Source organism: Chiloscyllium plagiosum, chromosome 18 (genome assembly GCF_004010195.1).
Source record: "Chiloscyllium plagiosum isolate BGI_BamShark_2017 chromosome 18, ASM401019v2, whole genome shotgun sequence".
Taxonomy (NCBI): domain Eukaryota; kingdom Metazoa; phylum Chordata; class Chondrichthyes; order Orectolobiformes; family Hemiscylliidae; genus Chiloscyllium; species Chiloscyllium plagiosum.
Window position 1 is genome coordinate 32044292 of NC_057727.1, and position 20273 is coordinate 32064564.

Below are 20273 nucleotides of genomic sequence, written 5' to 3' on the forward strand. Positions count from 1 at the left end.
TGACACCAAAATTGGAGGTGTAGTGGACAGTGAAGAGGGTTACCTCAGATTACAACAGGATCTTGACCAAATGGGCTGAGAAGTGGCAGATGGAGTTTAATTCAGATAAATGCAAGGTGCTGCATTTTGGGAAAGCAAATCTTAGCAGGACTTATACACTTAATGGTAAGGTCCTACGGAGTGTTGCTGAACAAAGAGACCTTGGAGTGCAGGTTCATAGCTCCTTGAAGGTGGAGTTGCAGGTAGATAGGATAGTGAAGAAGGTAGATAGGATAGTGAAGAAGGCGTTTGGTATGCTTTCCTTTATTGGTCAGAATATTGATTACAGGTATTGGGAGGTCATGTTGTGGCTGTACAGGAATATGGCGTGTAATTCTGACCTCCTTCCTATCGGAAAGATGTTGTGAAACTTGAAAGGGTTTAGAAAAGATTTACAAGGATGTTGCCAGGGTTGGAGGATTTGAGCTATAGAGAGAGAGGCTGAACAGGCTGGGGCGGTTTTCCCTGGAGCATCGGAGGTTGAGGGGTGACCTTATAGGGGTTTACAAAATTATGAGGGGCACGGATAGGATAGGTAGACGAAGTCTTTTCCCTGGGGTCAGGGGGTCCAGAAATAGAGGGCATAGGTTCAGGGTGAAAGGGGAAAGATATAAAATAGACCTAAGGGGCAACTTTTTCATGCATAGGGTGGTACATGTATGGAATGAGCTACCAGAGGATGTGGTGGAGGCTGGTACAATTGCAACATTTAAGAGGCATCTTGATGGGTATATGAATAGGAAGGGTTTGGAGGGATATGGGCCGGGTGCTGGCAGGTGGGACTAGATTGGTTTGGGATATCTGGTTGGCATGGATGGGTTTGACCGAAGGATCTGTTTCCGTGCTGTACAGCTCTATCACTTTGACTCTATGAGCGGAAACTCTTTCTGATGGGGTCATTAAGTGGAATTTCTGTTGAAGTGCACAAAGCAACATGGGTTCCATCTGGATCTTTGAAAAGCTAACAAGCACATGACTCATCTTGCTTTCGGTAATGCCCAAGATGATGATTTCATCAACTCTCCAGTAAAATCCACCTGTCACTTGATGAATCCATGCCTGTATTGCGCCATGACTGATATAAGTCCCCTTTGCCTGTCATGCCCTTGCATAAATTCAGTTTTGTTGTCACTTTTAGAATCTAGACAGAGATGAGAGATGACCATAGTTTCACATCTACAGGCAGTAAATGGCAGAGCTACTTTTAATGCCTCTTTGGAGAGGTCCACTTTTCCTATTTATATCTTGAATTAAACTGAATTAGTTTTAGTGTCAAATATATTCAGGTGAGTACCGTGAAAAGTTTACAAGTCGCCACTTACAGAATCATCTTAGGTACCAAGGTACTGATTCCTTGATACAAATTCTTCAGAAAAATAATTAGAAAAATAAAGAAATAAGAAGTCCACCACTGCAGATTGTAAGAATAAATTAGAAAATCTTCTCAACAAAATCTTCATATTAGCTGAGTTGTCAATTATTTCCATAGGGAAAATATCTTTGAGGTCCTCAATGCTATCTGTCTTTCCATTGCTCTGTCTTCTAATGCCCTTCTCCATGATAATGAGACACTAACATATACCCATTGGAATACCATACCTACACTTGAGGGGAAGTTGTCAAATCTCTGGTGGACCCCCTTTTCAGAAGTGAATCCAGGTCTGTAGTGGTGGAAGCAAATAAATTAAAATTGCTGCAAAATGTCACTTTTAGTTGCAGAAAATTATTTTTGAATTCTTCACAAAGTTCAGACTCAAAGTTCTTTAGTGACTCCCATCTTTGCTGATCTTGGTAGCCAACATACCATCTAATTGTTTTCTGGTTTGTGAAAGCAATTATTTTTATCATGTGTCAGCTTTAATTTTACACCCAAACAGGAACTTAGAGGGTTTGATCTTTTGCAACCTGCAGATAACTTTTCGGTGGCTGTGGCCTTGCAGCTTAGAGAAAATATTGCTGCTAGCACCTTATAATTCACTGTCCAATTTACCTTGAGTATGCAGAGAGAAATATATAACAGATAAATGAAATGTAAACAAATTTCCATTGGCCCTCAACATTATATGTTAGTAACTCAGTGAAGAGATTGCTTGAAGAGCTGTAAAAGTACGATGGAATTTAGAGGGATAAATAATAGTATGAATGGCCAATGGAAATGGTTTCCATTTCATTTACCTTCCAAAATAATTTCTTGACCCCATTACACATTGAAATTGGATTAGTAATAATGCATAATTTCTGGGCTTAATCTTTAATTATTTTTTATTGAAATCACTCAAGAGTCAAATTAATTTAAAAGTCAAAGTTAAAACAACTGTTGCACTCAAAGATGGCTTTTGAAACATTTCAAGTTGCTTCTGAAACAGACACAAGGTCTCACCCTATCAATGGTAAAACCCCTTGAAGCTCTTATCGTTCTTAATATGATAGAATGCTTTCCAAAACAACTAATACTTAGCTGTGTCTTAAATATGCTACCGGCTCATTTCAAGTTAAGAGACAGAAACTTGACAGGGCGTTATTTCACACATTATCACAATTTCTCTTACACATCAATACTGCAAAACATTGGCAAATAAAGTCTGATGTAATAGAAACTAGTGACCTGAAAGTACCTACACAAAGAAATTTAACTTAGTAATTGTCAGAGGCATAAACTGATGGTGTTGTGAGGGGAACCATCACACAATGCATTCAAACAGTTAGAGATTGGTTATGTTGAGCATGTTGAAAATGCAATGAAATTCCCTCAAGGGATCTCAGAATTATGTGTTACAGGATAACATTCTGTTACAGGATAGACTTTACTAGGCTGGTAGCTTACACTTAATGTAGTCTATAATTTTACTAATATTTAGTAAATTTGCAGCAAGTTTATTTTCAGTCTTGACACTGTCAGTTTGTTTTTGATCAAAAATAACTTGGTAAAAGCATGGCTAACATTATGTAGAGGGTTATACGCATAAGCCTAAAGCTAGGTTGATACCTTGAAAGGGTTAGTATTGATACTTTGTTCCAGAAATATAGTTATCCAAGTCAGTCATTTCAATTATAATTAGATAATGTTGAGACTTTAATTTAATGTCATGATTAAATGAAGTTTCAACTGGACAGCAGTCCATTTATTTGAATTTGTGGGTGGAAAAGGGCACATCATGAAACATCTCGGAAGTCACATATTTAAAATTTAAAACCATGTTCTTATTAATATAAATACACCCTAAGCTGATTAGTGTTTTGAGTTTGGATTTTATTATCAATCGTCCAATAGTGCTAAAAGCAAGATTTCTGTAGTCACAAAGCAAGACTGCATGAAAAAAGACACAACAAAACATCAGCTTCACATGTTGTGCATGATCAGCTCTGTTTTAAGATATTCACTCGTAGATTCTTAGTCAAAATACAGAATCAAGTTGCAAGGTTTGTTTTTAAATTCATAGAATTAATAACTTTACAAAGTAATGAGATTTCCAATTCTGTGTCTTAGCTATTAAAAAACTGAATTAAACCTAAAATAATCCCTCTTTTAACTGTCTGTTGCTGACAGTACAGTCACCATTAAGTACGTAGATTGTGAGAAACTTTTCCCAGTGGCAGATGTGTCTTAAGATCAAATATGAGAAGTAAGTAGTTTGGGAAAAATATTTCCACCCAGAGTGGAATAGAAGTATGGAATGCACTGCCTGAGTTGGTGGTGGGGGCAGGTGCTCTTACAATATTTAAGACGTATCTTGATTAGTACTTAAAATGCCAGGGCATTGTAGGCTCTGGACTAAGAGCAGGTAAATAGAATCTCTATAGTTTAGTGTCAGCCTCCTATGCTCCAGGGAAAACAAACCCAACTCAATTGGGCCCTTAAATGATTGATGGCTGCCAATTTCATATTGTAGGACTAACGTAGGATTGAATGGCGAGATGATGAGCAAGCCCCTCAGCTTATACAGGCACAGAGTCATTCAGCACGGAAACAGACCCTTTGGTCCAACTAGGCTATAAACTAAGTTAGTCCCACTTGCCTGCACTTGGTCCATATCCCTCCAAACCTTTCTTATTCTTGTATTTGTCTTTTAAAACATTGTAAATGAATTGGCACTCACCACTTCCGCTGGAGGTTCATTTCACACACAAACTACTCTCTTTGTAAAATTGTTGCCCCTCATGTCCTTTTTAAATCTTTCTCCTCTCATCTTAAAAATATGCCTCCTAGTCTTGAAATCCCCCACCCTTGGGAAAAGACACCTGCCTTTCATCTTATCTATACCCCTCATGATTTTATAAACCTCTACAAGATCTCTTACACTCCCTCTTCTACACTCCAGTGAAAGAACTTCCAGCCTATCCAGCAGCTCCATATAATTCAAACGCTCCATTCCTAGCAAAATCCTAGTAAGTCTTTTCTGAATTCTCTCCATTTAATAATATCCTCCCTACAACAGGGCAACCAGAACCGCACACAGTACTCTAGAAGTGGCCTCACCGATGCCTGTAGAACCTCAACATGATATCCCAGCTCCTGTACTCAAAGGTCTGAGTAATGAAGGCAAGCCAACCTTAACCATCCTGCCCACATGTGATACAAACCTCAAAGAATAATGTATTGGAACCCCAATTTCTTTCTGTTCTACAACACCACTTGAGGTCCTACTTTTAATTGTATAAGTTGCTACTTTGTTTATTTTACCAAAATGCAATACCTTGCAGTTGTCCATATTAAACGCCATCTGCCATTCCTCAGCCCATTGACCCTATTGAGCAAGATCTTTCTGTGATCTTAGATAATCTTCTTCACTGTCCACTATACCACCAATTTTGGTGTCATCCATAAACTTACTGACCATGTTATCTATATTCTCATTTAAACCTTGTTCTACATGCCTTTCTCTAAAATTTCTCTTCACATGCTCTCACACTAGAAGTGGAAGCATGTAAGATCCAGTTCTATTTCTTCAAAGATGTAGCAATTGTCTTAAGGATATTTTTGTACATATAATTATTGGCAAAGACATGGTGGGCCAAAAGACTTGTTTCGATGCTGTTTGTCTCAGTCAAGCTGGAGTGGATAAACTTTCTGTTTCTGTTCAAGTAGAAAGTGATGTGCGATGTTTGGAAGGGTGTGCCCTTTGTGTTTCAGGGTAACCCTGAGAATATAATACACCGCCCTTCCTACCCAGCTGGACTTGAAATTCTTTCCCACCATACACCTTTATCCCGATTTCTTAAGCTGCATGAACATGCTTCATCCAATAAGTCCGACTGATCTGGGTCTGGGATCTTTCTACTGGAGAGCTCTTAGTGTTGCCAATCAATCAGATTGACTTCCAGCTTCGGAGGGTGAGATCTTCTCTGCATTATTTTAGCCTCATTGCAGAGTGGCGTGCCTGCAGGATGTGTTTATCATCAGTTTTTTGGCTGATCTCCAGTTTTCCTACTGTGGTAGAACAGGGCAATGGTAAGAGGCAGATGAAAAGTCCCTCACAACCATCCCTGCTCTTCTTAACACCTCCATTAAAATTTAGCACAAAGATTACCCATCACACTGCGCCAAGGCCCTGGTGATGCAGGTGCAAATGTTGCTAATTGCAGGACTCCAGGCTGTACAGGACGCAGGCTCATTGTCCATGCAACAGTATTTAATAATACACATGTGGGCTAATTCACCTCAAAACACACAGGAACATTCAAGAACAGGTTGCCTTATGGTGCGTGGACACAATTACTGAGGTCTAGCTCCTTCAATCAAAGGTTGCTTCGCTCCTGTGATTTTTGCTAATAGGTTCAGTACTGGATCTATCAGCAGCAAACACAGGACTGAATCTACCTGTGATTGGAAGAGCAGCAAGAAGGTACATGGTAATGGTGGCAGGTCATAGAGACTGAGGGAGAAGCAGGAACAAGGCAAACAAAGCATGGCCAGAGCTGGAGAAGCACAATTGAAATGAGCTGGGTGCAGGTAGAGAGGGAGTGGCATCACTGCTGGATTGTGGTGCCAGTGCTACACAAATACAAATACACTAGATTATAAATATATAGTGTAAGATGGTGCAAAGGATCTAGAGCTGTCTACTAAATAATATAACCTCTAAGTGAGTTATATCCTGCTTACTAACTCTTTAAGCAGAGCAGAGCAGAAATCAATTTGATTCTATTCTTCTGAATAAACATGTTCTTAAAGACAGAGGTTCAGTGGTTACTTATAGAATCATTGAGTCATAGAGAGGTATAGCACACGAACAGACCCTTTAGTTCAATTCATCCATGATGACCAAATATCCTAAATTAATCTAGATCCATTTGCCAACACTTGGCCCATATCCCTCCAAACCCTTCCTATTCATTTAGACATCCAGATGCCTTTTAAATATTGGAATTGTACCAGCCTCCACAACTTCCTTTGGCAGCTCATTTCATACACACACCAGCTTCTGGGTGAAAAATTGCCCTTTAGATCCCTTTTAAATCCCTCACCCTAAACCTATGCCCTCTATTCTGGACTCCCCTACTTCAGGGAAAAGATCTTGTCTATTTATCAGATCCCTGTTCCTCATAATTTTAATACACCTGTATAAGATTACCCTTCAGTCTCCAATGCTCCACGGAAAACAGCCCCAGACTATTCATAACAAAGTTTGTAAGAAAGGATTCTGGGAGTCATGACTTTTGACACACACACCAGACCAATTGATTGAATTAATTTGGAAGAACTGCTTTAATTAAAAAAAGGAATTTTTACAAGTTTAAAAATGCAAGTGTTGCACATTATTAAGCTGTGCCATCCAACGTTGCTTTCGGGAAGAAAAGAAACAGAGAAGCTGAGACCAAGTGGCACTAAGACTCAATAGAACGTAGTCACAGGGAGGTTTCCTGTACTTAGGCATTGTTATCACCCATGCCTTTGATCAATTATATAAGGCTAATTTTGTGCAGTTGCTGAAGAAGTTAAGACAGGACCTTCAGTGCTGGGAGGATCTTCTGATATCCTGGTTGGGTAGAATACCTCTTGTCAAAATGAATGCTCTTCCCCATTTATTATATCCCATGTGAATGCTCCTTTAATGCTGCCTAGGCAAGTGCTACAGAGGCTTAGCAGTTGGCTGGGATCTTTTATCTGGTGTCATTGGTGGCCTCTTATTAAGCTCGCCAAATTGTAGCTTCTGCAGGGGATGGGGGGGGTGGCGAAGAAAGGTGAATGCAAACTTTCCAGATTTTACAAAATATAAATGAAATTCCCTATTGTCCTGTGTGGCTCATTGGGCTTGCCAGACTCACGGTCAATTTGGCTGGACATTGAGGTCAGCCAGGCGAAATGCCTCCTCATTAATTTGGTGTTTATGGATAAGATGAGGATTGTTATGGAGCACTGCAGAAATCCAATTGTCCTTAACACGGTTAAAGCATGGAGAACGATGTGACAAAGTGAGGACAATCCATGACAAACTTCCCCTTTTACTCCTATAGTAGGAATGCCAGGATTCCAGCTTGATCGATGGATTCTGGCTTTAGACTCTTGGAATCTAGAGGAGTTTCCTGTCTGGGAGATTTATTTGAGGGGGAGGTCTTGATGTCTTTTGAGCAGTTGAGACAGAAATATGAATGATCTAGGAAGGACCTCTTTCATTGTTTTCAGATTAGGGACTTTATACAGAAAACCACTACATTAATGGTTAGTCTCTATAAGTCTGATGTGGAGAGGCGAGTACTTCCACAGGTACTCCCTCGGTCAGCACCCTCTATCATTTATTCGGAGGTAATGTTTCAAAGGCCATTGAGCGGTTGTGCGGGATCTGGACTGAGGAATTGTGGGTGGAGATTTCGTCAGAGGCATGGGAGAGTATTTGGGAGGACACAAGGAACATTTTGATCTGCAATAGGATGCAGGCTATGCAACTGAATGTACTCCACAGGGCTTATTTGGCACCGGAGTGGCTTGCGAAATTTAAGACAGGAGTGTCCCTAGTGTGCCCCAAATATAAACGGATATTGGTACTCTTACTCATTGCTTGTGGTCATGCCACAACCTTTGTAGGTTTTGGGGTACTATAGTGAGTGTCTTGGAAGGGACCTTGGGAACCAAGGTCAAGGTAGATCCGGTGTCCCTCCTCTTGGGTCTGCCGAATCTCCCCTCTTTGGACGTGCATGGGAAGAAACTGTTTAATATTCTTTCATTTTGTGCCAGGAAGAATATTCTGATGAGCCAGGTGTTGGAGAAGCCCCCAGGACTCTCAGGGTGGCGCAGGTTAGTTATGGAGCACATCTCCTTGGGCGTCCTCATGAATATGGTGCACAAGAAAATGAAACTCTTTTATAGGACACGGCGGCCCATTTTGAACTATACGCAGGCTTGTCGGCGATATTGGTCAGGGCCTTTGTGTAGCCATGAGGACTGTGTCTGGCAGGTCAGGATCCCCTGGGAGGAGGAATTCCGAATAAATACGGGTTTGCCAACTGATGGTCCCAGTGATTGGGAGCTTTGGTAGGATTGTGCTGAGTGTTGTAACTTAATTTAATTTGCCTTGGTTCAAATCAATTTAGTTTAGATTTTTGTCTAATTTAGTTATTAAATGGTAGTTTGTGTAGGGTTTTCTTATTTTCTTTTTTCTTCCTTAAAAATTGTTTGTGGAGTATAGTAGCAGTTTGTTTACTGTTATAGTTGTTATAATATCAGATTGTTATATTATTTTGTAGTAAGTTTATAATTTTGTAAAAAATTCAATATTTTTTTCTCAATAAATATATTTACAAAAAAAATTGTTAGAGCTCAGGAAATTCTGCCTGGCAACAATTCTCTAACTGGTTGAGCTATAGAATGTTAAAAAGTGTAAGTGCCAAGAGGACTGGAGAATGAAAACATCCAGTTTGCAGACAGCATCCACATTCTCTCTTTTAATGTGGGCAGCTGGGGGGAGGGGGGGGAATCAAAAACTCCAGAATGTTGAAAGAATTCACAAAAGAACAGATCTGAGTTTACCTGTTGAAGCACCGAATGAGAGGACAGTCATCGCTGTACTGACAACAGTATTTCACACTCGCAAAAGGTCTGTGAGAGAAAAAAATCTCTTCCGCCTTGTGGTCTGGACTTCATAATTATATTTATCCAGTCAATATTCTTCACCACCCATGAATATGTGTCAGGCCATTTGTCTTTTGTTTGTATTAGTTATGTTTGAAAGTGTTTGAAAGATTACAAAGTTAAATTACATAAAATTAGATATCTTTTCTTTTTCAATGGTCTTGTTAAAGTTAAGTGCGGTACTAAAGGTTACTTGTACTGTTACTAAACAAAACCTGGTATAGTTTCCTCTTGTTCTGAGTAACAGTTAGGAAAGTTGAGTTTTGGTGGTCACATTGGAATTTTTATACATTCTTTGATGGCTTGTGGAACTGTGGGGCATAAATGGTGCACTATTACCAGTTAAGTCATGGCACTGTTATTATATCATCCGTTAAGGACATTTTTCTTTACTTGTTTTTAAAGTGTGAGTATTGTTGTTAAGGCTACACTTAATAAGACCATATGACACAGGAGCAGAAGCAGCCATTCAGCCTACTGAGTCTGTTCTGCCATTCGATGAGATCATTGATGATCTGATAACTCTCAATTCCACTTTTCTGTCATCCCCTGAAACCTTTATTCCCTTATTGATTAACACTCTGTCTTATCTTGGCATTGAGTACACTTAATGGCCCAGCCTCAACAGCCCTTTGCGGTAAAGAATTCCACAGATTCACAACCTTCTGAAAGAAAGAATTCCTCCTCATCTCTAATTTAAATATGCAACCCCTTATTCTGAAACTATGCCCTCTGTTCCTAGGCTATCGCACAGGGGAAACAAGTTCTCTGCATTTGTCCTGTCAAGTTTCATGAGAGTAAGGGATGCAATAGCAGAGCCTTTAGAAACACATAACATGATCATGCAGGAGCTTCATGAAGGGAAAATCATTTTCTAGAATTTTCTAGAATCCTTTGAAGAGGTAAAAGCAGTATAGATAAAGGGGAAGCAGTGGATGTAACATGCTTATATTTTCAGAAGGTATTTGATACATTAGTCTAAGATAAGACCTCACGGATCAAATTCAGGGAATTCTCTCCCCAATGGCACTGAGAGTCAACCCACAGCAGGTGGACTACAGCAGTTCAACAAGATGGCGTACCACCATCTTCTCAAGGGCAACTTGAGATTGGCAATAAATTGGCAGTAAAGATATATCAGCATTAAAGTCAGTCCAGAAAAGGTTCACTAGGCTGGTAGCAGGTATAGAGGGACTGTCTTAGGGAGGAGAAGTTGAGTAGGTTGGGTCTGTACTCTTTAGCGTTTAGAAGAATAAGGGGTGACCTAATTGAGATATAGAAAATTCTTAGGGGATTTGACAGGTAGATGTGGATGATCTCATTGAATGGCAGAGCCAATTTAATGGAGTGAATGACCTACTTCTGCTACTATATCTTATGATTTTTACAATGGACCCAGTCACTTGCTGCTTGGAGGAAATACTGGTGCACCTTCCACATGTCAAACTTGTGGTGATGGGGATTGTACAGGTGTACAAGGCAGTAACATATGGCAGCTGCATCAGAAGCACTTGGAAAATAGTCCGGCATTAAAAGACAGGCAAATCACAACCAAACCCTTCCTTGGTTATCTATGGAATTTGCACAATCTGTAGCTTGCTTACTCTTCATCACAACATCTTAATTAAGCTGACTTACAACTGAAAAGCTAACTCCTTGGCAAAGTGAAACACTTACCTTTTAATTTGGGCAAATCAATCCTGCTGCTAAAAACCCACCATATGAAGTCACGTTGGAAAAATTATTTTCAAATATATTTTACATTAAAAAAAATCAAAGAAGCAAAGTTAGCTGATGAAGGGTCAAATTACACCAGAGAAAGCAATGCATGATCTTGGCATAGGATTGAATATCCACTTGTTATAAGTGACTCATTTCACCTCAATTGTTACAGAGAGGATATGATTGGCTACTTGTAGCAGAGGTATTTCCAATAGCTGACTGAACAAAATGGTGGCTCATTCAAAAGAGGATTAATGGAAGATAAGATAATTTTCATGCGCATACTGATGTTAAGCAGTTCATATTGGTTGTTCCTGATAAAGTCACAAGGAGATAAAATCTGAGAGGCAGAATGCATGCCTATCGGTTAAACCATAGTCAAGGTGTAGCTTATGGAGAAAAGGAGAACTAGGACGAAGATAGAGAAATTAATTTGCTCTAACAGCAAATCAATCTGGCTAAGTTTTAGTTCGTTCACTTATTACTAAATATACCATTCCCACTAATGTCCTTTGTCACTTTATTAGAATCTTGAGGGTAATTATGATTATTGTAAAGACAAATTCAGTGAATGAACTGACAAAATTTAACTTTGAGCTATCAAAATTAAAACTCTGTTAGTATATGTACTCTCGCAAAAAATCACAGAGGGAGATGAAGATCTTTTTTGTTGTTGTGTAGTGAGTTCTAATGATTTGGAAAGCATTGCCCAAAAAGGTGGCAAAAGCAAACTGAATAATAGCATCAAGAGGGAGATGAGTAAATACATGAAAATAAAACTTTGAAAGAGTAACACAATGGCACTAGTCAGATACTTCTTTGAAATAGCTGACATGGGCGTGATGGGGTAGATATCTACTGTCTTTGCAGTAAGATTTTATGATTCTGTTTATAACTATTTTATGGAACGGTGTGTAGATACAGTTATGCTGAAAATTAGCAGGAAATAAAAGACCAGCCATAGGGTCAGGAATATGTGATCCTGGTTCTTGACATCAAGGCTTTCTGATTAAAAAAAGCAGCCAAAATTCCAAAATTACTCTATTTATCCTGGCGGTTCTATAAAATAAAATCTTTTAGTACTTGTCTTACTGTCGTTTCCCTGCTACCAAAACCCTACAGACTATTCCAAGATGTGAAAATTCTGTCAGTAAGCTAAAAACACAGTCAGATCAATTCAAAAATAAGGCCAGGTCTAGAAATGCAACCCTTTTCTCCACATGATTAATAACCGTACTGAGCCTGTGCTTACCATGCTTTCTGTCCTCTGATCATGTCCTGTACCTCACTAGCAAGAAATACCACAATGCATGCGTGATTACAGGATTTCTCTTTGGTGTTGAAACAAGTGTTCCCAAATCATGAAGTCACTGTAGAAGTGTGTGGTGTTAGGTCCCCCTCCCCTAGTCCAGTATAGTTTGTAAAGGGAATACCAAAATCTCAAATGAAACTGGATTACAGAGAAGGAGCTTGATACATGTGAAATATACAAATATACATGTGAAATATGAAAGAAAAAGACAAAATGCACTTTGTCCCTTATTTTGCATAGCGCCATGATTCTAACTAACGCTCATTTAACAACCAAATATACAAGTCATTTAAGCTGTTTTGAAATCAACAATTGTTCTTGCAGGACTTTACACATAACATCATTTCAGCTTTTCTGGTTTCCTGCTTTCCAGACAAGGTGGCTTCAGCTGAAGTGACTGATAATAAATTTGTGCAGAAAGATGTTTGAATAGCTTCAGCTGATTAATATATTTTGAGAAGTTAGCCAAGGAGAACCAGAGATGCATCATCATTAACTACTTGTGATTGACTCAATTTCCTTACCATTCATTGCATTATAAAACGCTTTTTTAGAATTTTAGACAATCAAGTTAATAAAATTACCTGAGAGTTTAAAACCTGAAGGAGTGAAGTGTACGTCCCAAACAGATTTTACCTGTTGATTCTCTCAAACATTTGCTATTGATTGAAGTTGACCTCCCTCAAAGTGTGCTTATTTTGAAATATTATACAGGAATGGTTTACCTGATCAGTTTTCACATTGAGTGAGGCAACTTTTGCAACCGCTGCTCTGACTCTTAATCATTTCTTCAGAGTATTGATAATCATAGGCAAATTACATTCTCAAATTGCAGAAAATGCTAAATGAGCATTCATGGGAATCATACACAACATCAACATAAATTATGGCGCCAAATAGGAGTATAAAGTTAACAGCCAGTACGGATCAAAAGGGTGTTTGTCACTTGTGAATAGATTTCACAAGATTAAGAAGAGGTGGGTGGTTACTGGTTAAAGAAAGTAAAATTTAAGCTTGATTAATCCCCCATAGCTCAGTGGTCTGTTGCTTTAATGAAGGTGAAACATTTCACCCACACCACTGGGAAATTCTAAATTGTGACATTTACGTTGTCATCCAAGATAAATTTTCCCAATTAAATTTCAGCCACAAAGGTTTTTAACATGATAGAAATCTAAGCGTTCATACATAGCTAAGTAAAAACAATGACTGCAGATGCTGGAAACCAGATTTTGGATTAGTGGTGCTGGAAGAGCACAGCAGTTCAGGCAGCATCCAAGGAGCTTCGAAATCGACGTTTCGGGCAAAAGCCCTTCATCAGGAATAAAGGCAGAGAGCTGAAGCGTGGAGAGATAAGCTAGAGGAGGGTGGGGGTGGGGAGAAAGTAGCATAGAGTGGGGGAGGGGATGAAGGTGATAGGTCAGGGAGGAGGGTGGAATGGATAAGTGGAAAAGAAGATAGGCAGGTAGGACAAGTCATGGGGACAATGCTGGAAGTTTGGAACTGGGGTGAGGTGGGGGAAGGGGAAATGAGGAAACTATTGAAGTGAGGCTTTTACAATGACCGATGAGGCAGATGTTTTGCAATGTCATATCGGTGGTACAATGGGACTACATGTCATCTTACCCATGACACATGCCAAACTCGTCTTTCAGCTTTGTTTTGCTTTGAGCAGCTTAGAAATTGAGCAAACAATTTGCTAGTAAAGGTTTGTGAAATCATAATGTGACCTAACAACCAGTAGTCTTTTATGTTTCACCCAGATCCTTCTGCATCCCAGAATTATACAACTACGCTCCATTTAAATAGAGTCATAGGGATGTATAGCACAGAAACAGACCCTTCAGTCCAACACGTCCATGCCGACCTGGATATCCCATCGCAATCTAGTCCCACCTGCCAGCACCTGGCCCATATCCCTCCAAACCTTTCATATTCATATACCATCCAGATGCCTTTTAAATGTTGCAACTGTACTATCCTCCACCACTTCCTCTGGCAGCCCATTCCACACAGGACCACCCACTCTGTGAAAAGATTGCCCCTTTGGTCTCTTTTATAATTTTCCCCTCTCATCCTAAATCTATATCCTCTAGTTCTGGACTCCCCCATCGCAGGGGAGGGACCTCATCTATTTACCCTATCCATGATTTTATAAACCTCTATAAGGTCACCCCTCAGCCTCTAAAGCTCCAAGGAAAACAGCCCCAGCCTGTTCAGCCTCTCCCTATAGATCAATCCTCCAACCCTGGCAACATGCTTGTAAATCTTTTCTGAACCTTTTCAAGTATCACAACATCTGTCTGATAGGAAGGAGACCAGAACTGTATGCAATATTCAAAAAGTGGTCTAACCAATGTCCTGTACAGCCGCAACATGACCTCTCAACTCCTGTACTCAATACTCTGACCAATTCAGGGAAGCACACCAAACACCTTCTCCATTATCTTATCTACTTGCAACTCCACTTTCAAGGAGCTATGAACCTGCACTCTAAGGTCTCTTTGTTCAGCAACACTCCCTAGGACCTTACCATTAAATATATAAGTCCTGCTAAGATTTGCTTTCCCAAAATGCAGCACCTCACATTTATCTAAATTAAATTCCATCTGCCATTCTTCACCCCATTGGCCCATCTGATCAAAATCGCATTGTAATCCAAGGTAACTTTCTTCGCTGTCCACTCCATCTCCAATTTTGGTGTCATCTGCAAACATAATAACTATATCTGTACTTCTAAATTGAAGGCTAATACTTATAAATAAACCTGTTGGACTATAGCCTGGTGTTGTGTGATTTTTAACCTTATTGGTCAGTGCATTGATACATGCCCCTGGAAATTCAAGTACACCACATCCACAAGTTCACCTTTATCCAGGCTGGTTGTTCCCTCTTCAAAGAACTCCAATGAGTTAGTCAATGATGATTTCCCTTTTCCAAAACCATGCTGCCTCTGCCTCTTTGAATTGAGATTTTCTAAGTGCCCTGCCATGGACTCCTTAATAATCATCTCCATCATTTTTCCTCTGACTGATGTTTTGCTAAATGGTCTGTGGTTTCCTCCTGTTTTAAATTGTGAGTTACATTAGCTTGTTTCAAAGATGGGATTTTACAGAACTAAAGGAATATTGGAAAATTGAAACCAATGCATCTCCAGTGTCAGCAGTCACCATTAGTAACATGCTAGGATAAAGTCCATCAGGACCTTGGAACCAGTCATACTTTCTTAATGACTATAATTAATTTAAGTTCCTCCTTCCATTTCACCTCCTGATTCCAAAATTATTTCTGAAACAACTTTTAACCTGAAGAGATGCAAAGTATCTCTTCCATTCATCTGTCATTTCCTTATTTTCCACTATTAACTTGCTAGACTAATTGTCTGAGGACAAAAACTTACTTAACTTACTCTTCCTTTTCCTACAGAAGCTCTTACTATCTGTTTTTAATAGTTCTAGATATATTTCTCTTCCTGTCTTATTCTCCCTCCTTTACTAGTGACAGCAGCAAAGATATTCCATATGCACAAGGTATAACTTGTTTCACTGGAATCACCTTTACAAGAAATGGGTATTTACCCACATCAAAAGAAAAAGAACAATCTCTGACCTTCTAAACTGAAAGCCTAATGCACAACTGTTTACTTTCTTTGCTCATAAAATACTCCCCCAATGTAAACAAATTTCCAAACCCAGAACTATCTACAATGTTAATCATTAAATCCCTTCAGAAAGACCAAAACCCACATACCAATTGCTCAACTCCAATTATAAAATAAATGAAATTAAAACATATATAAATCACACACCTTACACTACAGATTCCTTTTATTACTCCATAGGAAGAGGAGTAGCCATTCAGCCTCCCGCCTATTTCTCCATTCAAGGAGATCATGGCTGATGTGTGGCCTCAATCCATAGCTTACTCTGGTCCATGTCCTTTTACTTAACAAAAATATATCTATCTCAGATTCAGGATTAATAACTGATACAGCATCTATTGCAGATTAGAGAAAAGAGTTCCATCAATCACCCTGGACTTAATATTGAATTCAACAGCTTCAGATTATGGTTGAAAAATGTGATGCTGGAAAAACACAGCAGGCCAGGCAGCATCCGAGGAGCAGGAGAATCGACGTTTCGGGTTCCTGAAGAAGGACTTATGCTCAAAATGTCGATTCTCCTGCTCCTCGGATGCTGCCTGGCCTGCTGTGTTTTTCCAGCATCACATTTTTCAACTCTGGTCTCCAGCATCTGCAGTCCTCACTTCCTCCTAGCTTCAGATTATGAACTAACTCCCATTCCTTCCCTTTCTTTTAGCTTTATTTGTTATATTCTCTGTCACTGTCTCCTCTCTCCCCACTCCAGTGGAACTGTTTATCCTTTCCAGTTTGGCAGTTAGACACACCATTGTTCTGCCCTTCTCACATTCTGATCATTTAATCTGAACTATCAACAGACTTTCTCCTCAGAATTCCACCTCCCATCCCACTATTGCGTAAATGCTGTCCCTGGAACTGTTTATCCTTTCCAGTTTGGCAGTTAGACACACCATTGTTCTGCCCTTCTCACATTCTGATCATTTAATCTGAACTATCAACAGACTTTCTCCTCAGCATTCCACCTCCCATCCCACTATTGCATAAATGCTGTCCCTTCCGCCTTTCACACCAGCTTTGCTGAAGAGTGATCTAGACTCGAAATGTTAGCTTGCTCTCTCTCTCCACGGATGCTGCCTGACCTGCTGTGATTTCCAGCAATTTTTGTTTTCAGTCCATCTATCACCCTTTGTGTGTTGCAGTGTCTCCTAACAAATTTCCTGAATGGTCTGGCCCCAATTCTTAGAATATGCCTCCTAGTTATAGAATCCCCAACCAATGGAAATAGTTTATATTTATCCTCCCTGTCGTTTTCTGTTAATATAGAGTCATAGAGTTATACAGCATGGAAACAGACCCTTAATATCTTGAATACTTAATCTGATCATCCATTAACCTTCTAAATCCTAGAGAAAATAGGCCTATTTTGTATAATCTTTTCTCATAATCTCTTAAATCCAGGTATCATTCTTGTGAACTTACATTGTACTCCCTCCAAGGGTGATATTAGGTGTGGTGCCCAGATCTGCTCACAGTACTCCATGTGGGGTCTAACAATGGTTTTGTTATGTTACTTCTGCATCCTTGCTCTCCAGTCCTTGAGATGTAAAGATCAGCATCCCATTAATTTTTTTGATTATTTCCTGTGCCTGTTCATATAGATCTATGCGGGAGTCTAGATTAGAGTGGTGCTGGAAAAGCACAGCAGTTCAGGCAGCATCCGAGGAGCAGTAAAATCGATGTTTTGGGCAAAAGCCCTTCATCAGGAATACAGCTGTATTCCTGATAAAGGGCTTTTGCCCGAAACGTCGATTTTACTGCTCCTCGGATGCTGCCTGAACTGTTGTGCTTTTCCAGCACCACTCTAATCTAGACTCTGTTTTCCAGCATCTGCAGTTATTGTTTTTACCATATACATCGATGCACCTGACCCTCCGGGTTTCTTTGGACATCCACTTTATTTAACTTCATTACATCTAGAAAGTACTCGATCTATTGTTTTTCAGTCTTAAAATGGATAACCTCACAGTTGTTTGCATTGAACTCCATCTGCCACGTTTTTGTCCATTCATTTAGTCTATTAATATCCCTGTGTAATTTTATGCGATTATCTCCACTGTCTGCAATGTCACTTAATTTCGATACATGTCATTATTGAAGTAATTAAGTAATTATTGAAGTAATTAATAAATAATGTGAATAATTGATGCCATAACATTGACCCTTCCAGGACACCACTGACCACATCCTATCAATATGAGTACCTACCTATTATCCCTACTTTCTATCACCTCCCACTCAACTAACTTCCCAGCCATGTCAGTAATTTGCTGTCAACTCTGGGGCTTCTACACAAATTAACAGCTTCTCATGTGGGATTTTATCAAATGCTTTTTGAAATTTAACAACATCCACAAACATTTTCCTATCCATTAACTTACCTCTTCAAAAATTTCAATGAGGTTTGTCAGGCATGACCTACCTATCATGAATCCCTGCTGGCTCTCCCTGATTAAGTTTCAAGGTGTTCAGTTATCCCAACCTCGATTACAGACTTCAACAATTTCTTCACCACAAAAGTTAGCTTAACAGGCCTGTAATTCCCTGGTTTTCCTCTTTTGTCCTTCTCAAATTGTACAGTGATATGAGCAAGAGACGCAACTTCTTTGTCTAGGGAACTCTGGAAGATTATTGTTAGGGTGCCTATAATATGCTCCTCCACTTCCTTTAACACTCTTGGATGAAAACATTAGGTCCTGGAGATTTGTCACTCATTAATTTCATTAATTTACTCATTATCAATGTTCTACTTCAACTCATTTTATTCAGTCTTCCTTTTCCCACATTATACTCCATATACCACCCTTTTGTCCACTCTATATCTCTTTCTTGCCTCCTTATGTCCTTTTCATAAATCAGTTTCCTAACTAGCTTTGTGTCATCAGCAACTTTAGCATGAATACCCTCAGTCCCTTCATCTCAGTTACTTTTAATATATTTTATAAACAGTTGAAGTTCCAGCACTAATCCCTGTGACAGAACACTTGTTACATATTGCCAATCTGAAAAAGATTTATTTGTACATACTCTGTATTTTCTGTCAGCCATTGATGATCCTGAATTGCATAAATGACAGGACGAGTACTTCTGAATCTTTGTCAGCTGCAAACTTCAGTTTTGAACAAGAGTAAAACTCATTGGCATCTACTGACTTCAGCTTACCCCCATGCCTCCAATTAGCTGGTAATACACACCAGTGGGCACAACCTGGTAGTTTACCTTGACTGATGAGCTAAATTAAGTGAGGGTATTATTAGTTTCATTCAGTGACGATAGGGAATGTCACCCTTCAAAGTCCATGACATTTGGAATGATGAAAGAGTTAGACAATCTTGGCTCGACCATAATGGCTCTGAGGGTGTACACCAGCAAGATCCATGACACATACAAAGACCTCTTAAATGGATTTGTGACCAATCATTTTGAAAAAGATTGCAACTGGGCTGTGTGCCATTCCATGGCAAACAATGAAACCTACTTGAAAAAAAGCTCTTGCTTACAGTAGAAGTGCATGGCGTAGCATTGATCTAACCTTTTGCAAAAGAAAGGAACATGCAGAAGAGGACATTGACAATGAACACACCTTACACAGTAATAAAGCATGTACTTGTTTCCATGATTCCCTAGGTCCCAAATTCAAACTTGCCACCAAAGGTAATCTAGCACTTGTCAAACTTTTCCCACAAGGGCTACAGATCCATTTTTAATTCATAATGCACTCAGTAACTGATTTAAAATGGACATTAACTGCTGTTGTGATCGGAAAATCGAGGTCAATATATTAAACTCTTTCCTCTCACACACAGGCTTTGTTTTGTAAAATTACATGTAAGTTGCTTTAATAGAAATAAAATAGCAACAAATTAGAACTTAACATTCAAAATGGAAAATAAAATCCAGAAAACTCCACTGAGAATCTATAAAGAATTTCTGAAAACAAACAAGGACCACTGGTCAGGAGAACCTACAAAGATAAAAAAATTCACTTAAAAAAAACTCTTTGGTTAAAATAAATCCCACAAATATTTACCCAGTAATTGGCATTTTTAGGTCCAAAATAAGGGTTTGAAACAAGGAAACAATTATACACTTCACAATAGCATTGCCAAATCATTCATCTTCTGTGTTTCATTCAGTTTTAGAACAACATATACCACGTAGCCCACAGGCAAGATAATTCACCATTTTGTTTGGTCGGTTGCTTATAAACCAGAAGTTTGCACAGTCTACAGAATGATTTAAATGTTGCTTACACTTCCATCAAGGCTGCATAGGCTCAGTGAATCTTCATCTCTTTTTCTCTGCTTCCGCTTCTTCTATGAAAATAGAAGAAATCAGATCATTATATAAGAAGGAAAGGAAGAACAAAGTACAATTGATATACTGCCTCTCATGGCTTCATTATATCCAAAGGTGCTTCATTGCTAATAGGTAACTTTAAAATGTAGTCACTATTTTAAAACAGGAAAATGCAG

The 20273-nt window shown here is 39.2% G+C and overlaps 1 protein-coding gene across 4 annotated transcripts in view; it reads right to left on the bottom strand.

Moving 5' to 3' along the window:
- arhgef3 (Rho guanine nucleotide exchange factor (GEF) 3) overlaps positions 1-20273 on the bottom strand; it is a 328180-nt gene that overhangs the window by 122104 nt on the left and 185803 nt on the right. For 3 of the 4 annotated variants that reach the window (XM_043708105.1, XM_043708110.1, XM_043708108.1), the window contains one exon: positions 20052-20114. In XM_043708105.1, coding sequence (XP_043564040.1) covers positions 20052-20114 — 63 coding nt within the window. The remainder of the gene's footprint in view (positions 1-20051; positions 20115-20273) is intronic. The other variant, XM_043708109.1, reaches the window with a different exon arrangement.